The sequence below is a fragment of the Diachasma alloeum genome, unplaced genomic scaffold, assembly GCF_001412515.2.
Source record: "Diachasma alloeum isolate Michigan unplaced genomic scaffold, Dall2.0 Dall_scaffold_00650, whole genome shotgun sequence".
Taxonomy (NCBI): Eukaryota; Metazoa; Arthropoda; class Insecta; order Hymenoptera; family Braconidae; genus Diachasma; species Diachasma alloeum.
Genome location: NW_021680782.1, coordinates 1 through 5,652, shown reverse-complemented (window position 1 = coordinate 5,652; position 5,652 = coordinate 1). Strand labels below are relative to the sequence as shown.

The 5,652-nt window shown below is 38.0% G+C and overlaps 1 protein-coding gene across 1 annotated transcript; it reads right to left on the bottom strand.

The window, feature by feature from the left end:
* Positions 1-4,323: 4,323 nt before the first annotated feature.
* On the bottom strand, positions 4,324-4,779 carry LOC114841520. Its single transcript, XM_029126530.1, has 2 exons — positions 4,567-4,779; positions 4,324-4,476 (listed from the first exon to the last, which is right to left on the bottom strand). The coding sequence occupies exons 1-2, from the start codon at positions 4,777-4,779 to the stop codon at positions 4,324-4,326; spliced, it is 366 nt and encodes a 121-aa protein (XP_028982363.1).
* Between the last annotated feature and the right edge of the window lie 873 nt (positions 4,780-5,652).

Below are 5,652 nucleotides of genomic sequence, written 5' to 3'. Positions count from 1 at the left end.
GATTCAAACTTTGTTTCAAATTTCTGTAATGTATAACATAGGATTTTTTGGCATACAAAGTAGTCATTAACTTGGTATTCTTGCGATTTGGAGGAACAAAATGTTCAGGGCATAGAGGTAGGTCCTTGTGTGCATCATGAAGTTCTCTGGGATATTCCAAGTCTACTTCCAATATATATCCAGTTGGAGAATCATCAGGTACATGAAGAGCATTGAATCCTTCGGGATTTTCCCACTCAAATGCACCACAGGGTAAGTATTGACTCATCGCTGCACCGTACAAATTATTCACATCAAAGTACATAAGATATGATTCCTCTTCGTTTGGATTGTAATTCTCACCCATATAACGATTATTGGCATGAGCATAACGATTAGTGCACTGAGCTACTCCTCCTCGGATACCTTTTTCAATGAATAAGAGTTTATCAACGTCTGTGAAAAGTTCAATCTCCACACCAGTGCATCTCAACATTGCATCGAACGCAAGTCCAGGTGCTGTGTAATAATGCAGTGGATCTAGTTTGTACACGGAAAAACAGCTTTTTCGGAAATTGTCAAAAATATCAGCCAGGGGTAACACATCAGTTTTCAGATACAAATCAGAATATTCACCAAGTGTTGAGAGACCAAATTTCTCCCAAACTTGACACGCATGTGCAGAATCGTCATTTGAAATCGTTTGGTTGTTCAGTGCCGAAAAAAAAGCTTCTCTTGAGGGCAGTTCTCGATCATCCAATTTATCCCAACTATCCAAGTATTCATAGGGAAATACACCATTCCTCATTAATAAATGGAATTGTTCATTATCATCACAATGAGCCAGTGTAATAGTCTTGTCTACATCAGTCAGGTCTGATGCCAATTGTTCCAAGCTACTTGCCATAAACCTGAACGAATCGATGAATCTCAAGCTAACTTTCGTCTGTGGAATAGATTTCCTGAATGAAATATATCTCTCTTTGGTTAGTGGAAGCAACGCTAGCGGTCCCTCAAAATATTTTCCCAAATCTTTAATCAAAAAATGTGCATCATAGCCTGAGAGATTATGAAAAATTATGGGGATATCTTGTGAATTTTTGTAATTTATATTGCAACCAGCATGCGCCGCTCCACGATACCTACCTGTGAACTGACAATGGTCTCGATATTTTATATCTGTTGAACTGAAAGGCTTCTCACATATATGACACACTCGAGCAGTTGCAAAGTCTCGCGATTTTTCGTCGGTAAGTGGTTCCATTGGTACAACAGTCTTCAACATATCATTGACCATCTCTCCCGTCTTCTTTAATTCATTCATGAACCACATATTACAATCCGCGCCACGTTTGATTTTAAAGAGAGATAGGTTATTATTGAAGGAATACTGTAAGTAGAAAGCGACACTGTGAGGGATGTGTTTCTGGTATAATCTGTTATCATCATCATCATAATCATCAATCGGTTGTAAAATACACTCCAGATCAGCGTAAATAACGAATGGCACTGGTTCCTTGAATTTATGATTTCGAAATTTCAAGATTTTATTCTCCTCCAACGGTAGTATCATTTTACATTTGTTGATAACAAAGCAGTCTTGTTTGTGATCCTCATAACTTTTTTTCTCCCGAAAATGACACAAGCACCGATCACAGAGCCATGTACGCTGGTCGCGATTTGAAATTTGCGCACTAACAAGTCTTGAAAGATCACTAATCCACGCGAAGTGATAAACTGGCTGTACATTGACTGGCAAAATGCACACTCGTACAAAAAAGTAATAAATGAATTGTAGGTATTTCTAATTCCATTTTGCTGAGATAAAACAGAACTATCTCCGTCTCAGCGTTCACTCCACTTTCAAGACCATAAATATTGATTGATAAATCATTTCTCTTCGCAAATTTAAAAACATCACTTAAAGAGATGGGGAAATTAATACCCCTGTAATCAAGTCTCTTCAGGCTTTGGGGTAGAGTTGCACTTGCATAATGTGGGTATGATGTAGTAACACATCTGTTTCTCTTCGCTGGATGAAGAGCCGCAATAACTGACCACAAAAAACAGAATTTATCTGAATTTCTTATATTCACAACGGCTTTTTTACACTGTATATGAGACGGTAGCTCTGCGTAAGTCGATAAACCTGCAGCGAGTGGACTATAGCGATTGATATTAATCATTAAATTTAGCACTTCACACTTTATCAATTCCCACCCTGAATCACGTTCTTGGAAATCCTCGATTTTTATAAGCAGTGGTTCAATCACATTCTCATCAAACCATGCCCCCAGGTCTGTAGCTGGTAGAATAATTGCATTCTTCGTATTAAAATGTTTTATTTCGTTGGTAATGACCTCTTCCTTTTTTATTTGAAATTTAGCAGCTAATATACTGTTCACTTTCATATTCCCATTAGTCTCGAGAACATTTTTCAAACGCACAATTGTTAACTCTTTGGCATCACTCAGAAAGGCAGCTGGATCCTTGTTTTGTAGATTAATCACAGTACCAGTGCGTATGCGACCTTGGAAGGCTAAGGGACCATCCCTCCAGCGTACTCGATCTGTGAGTATTTCTTCTCTGCTACCTGATGGCACCTGCACTCGACCTCCTCGACGTTGTCTATTCCTGAAACTCTCCTGGTATCCTTGGATTCGTGCGATTGTCGATAGAATTTGATTTTTCTCACCAACAGAGAGATTAGTTTTGGTGAGAGTTTTTGTATAAAGTTGAATATAGCGGATACACCGATTAATCCATTTGTCTATGTCTTGAGAGAGTGCATTCTGGTAAGCATGTTCCAGAATTTCAATTATTCTAGCACAGGGGATGATGTTACGTTCCATCTTGGAATTACACTAGCGAACTCAATGGAAATGCACATCCATTTATAGCAACGATTGTGTTTATTTAAATCTTAAATACCTACTGAATTTCTCAGGAATTATCGACGGTTGGGATTCTGCGATCAATTTGTCAGTTGAGAAATACGTTGGATGGAATTGTCAAGAATTATCTGACGGTTGAGATTCTGAAAGTAATTTTTCCGTTGAGAAATACGTTGCATGTCACCCCACTCCCCCCAAGAATCTTATGACCGTTGAAATAATAGCCAATAATNCCTTGAAAGAGTGCATTCTGGTAAGCATGTTCCAGAATTTCAATTATTCTAGCACAGGGGATGATGTTATGTTCCATCTTGGAATTACACTAGCGAACTCAATGGAAATGCACATCCATTTATAGCAACGATTGTGTTTATTTAAATCTTAAAGACCCACTGAATTTCTCAGGAATTATCGACGGTTGGGATTCTGCGATCAATTTGTCCGTTGAGAAATACGTTGGATGGAATTCTCAAGAATTATCTGACGGTTGAGATTCTGAGAGTAATTTTTCCGTTGAGAAATAAGTTGCATGTTACCCCAATCCCCCCAAGAATCTTATGACCATTGAAATAATAGCCAATAATCGCATCCTCCCCTCCCCTAATCGAAAGACTATAAGTACCATCAGTGCAATCAGTGTTTATCCAGTCGATTGCCTGTAACGGTGACCATACAATTGTCCAACAACATCCAGTGAAAACAGCAGAGAGAGAACAGTCAAAATGGAGACGAACCAAGCTACGAATCTCGATGAGATCAATAAAATTGCAACTATGGGGGATTTCCTGCCTACCAAACGTCGAGCAGAGCTAACTCTCGGCCAGGTGTATCCAGTGACGGATTTGAAGATCATCCCTACGAAGTTTGGCAACAAAGTGACAGTTGTGTTGAACGATGAGTGCATCGTTTACCTACCAAAGCGAGTGTCTGACATCTTCATGCTGGATCTACCGAAACTGGAAATGTTTCGCATGGCTGCTGCCTCCACACGTCTGAAAATCACCTTTCTGGAAGGACCCTACAACCCATGCCTCTTTAGTTGGATCGACATCTAAAAATTTTTCGTAAATACTTACTGATATTTGTCAAACTGTTGAACCAATGTAATAATAATAATAACCTGAAAAGATGACGCTGGTGAAATAAATGAACAACAACTCAGAATTTGTGTTTTTTTTCTTTTAAATGTATTTAAGAAAAACATTTCTTTAAGAAAAAATATAATAAGTTGAAGAAGATAAAAAATATATAGAATGTAAAAAAAAATATAAAGAATATGAAAAAAATGATGAAAATATATAAAAATATAAAAAACTAAAGAATAAAAAAGAATGGTGCACGATCCGAGAGTTGACAGCATCTGAAACACAAGAAAAAAATAACATTGGAATTAGTGAGGGAGATAAAGAGATGAGAGAGAAGTAAAGAGAGAGAATAATGTTTACTCACTTTATTCAATGCGATGGCCTTGATCCTCCAGTGCGAACCATGCTGCAGAGACCAGGGGTCTCACATATGGCAGCATCTCTCGTGCCTCTTCCTCACGATCCACGAGAAGGAGGAAATTGAGGAAATTCCTCAATTCCTGGTGAAGATCGCCCAACTACACAAAAAAAAAAGTTATATATTAATTATCTCTCTCACTTGTAATTACAAAATGAATTATTCTACTCTTTTTTCATTCGGTACTTACTTTGCTGACGAAATAAAAATCTCCGAGGTACCCCATGAATTTGTAGAGGAGATGCATGGGTACCTCAAGATGAGCAATCAAACCATAACAGTGCTGGAATTTACTCCAGCACTCATCCACCTTCCCCAACCACCAGTCCTCCATTGCATAATCCTCATCCTCAACCTCACCCCTGAGATCTGGGTCTGGGAAGGGATAATTCTGCATTTTCATTATTAAAAAAAAAAAAACAGTACAATAATTAGTACACACACTATGTACACTGAGCAATCACAAACTACACTGCACTTTTGAATAACCACTTTCAATATCTAATACTTACATCGACTTTAAACTTTTGCTAACACACAATCGGACTGTATCTCAGACGACCGGAGACGTAATGAAGAAGAGCAGCGTTACGCGCTCCACACACACTTCCCACTTCCCACTTCCCTCCTCTCGCAGTTGTCTGGTGCGTCTGGCGCCTACACTCGAGTGTTTACGTTTTGGGACAAAGGAGGATTGTGGAGATGCTGGATAATAACCATGAGGATACTCAATTCAATTTTTTTATTTTTATTCAATACATCGAGAAAGATATTGTTCATTTCGAATAATAATGAAAAAATAAATGATAATTCACACTCGCGCACATAATATAAAATGAGTTTTATACTGGTAATGTGGAATTATTATTATGGAAAAATAATTAAACATCATGAAAAAATGTTTTCTCGTAGCATAAGCAATTGTCCCATCTTCTCGTCATACAGCAAAAGCAGTTTTTTTTTCCCCTCTTGGAATGTCAGAATCGTTTACAACTGGAACAGATAAATGAGAAAAACAATTTATTAATACATTTTCTTCATTGAGTCCATTGATTCTGGTGATGATTATCAGAAATTTACCTTGTGATGAATTTCGATGTTGGCAGGCAATCTCTCAGGAAACTTGAAATGGCTTATTGGACGAAAGTAGACGTGGCCATGAGGACAAAACCATAATTTAGCTCGTACATCACCAATCGTGACGAAAGTTGCCACCAACTTTGAAAAGTCTGTTGATAACTCCTCTCAGCTTTTTCTTCAATGCCTTCTCAGACAG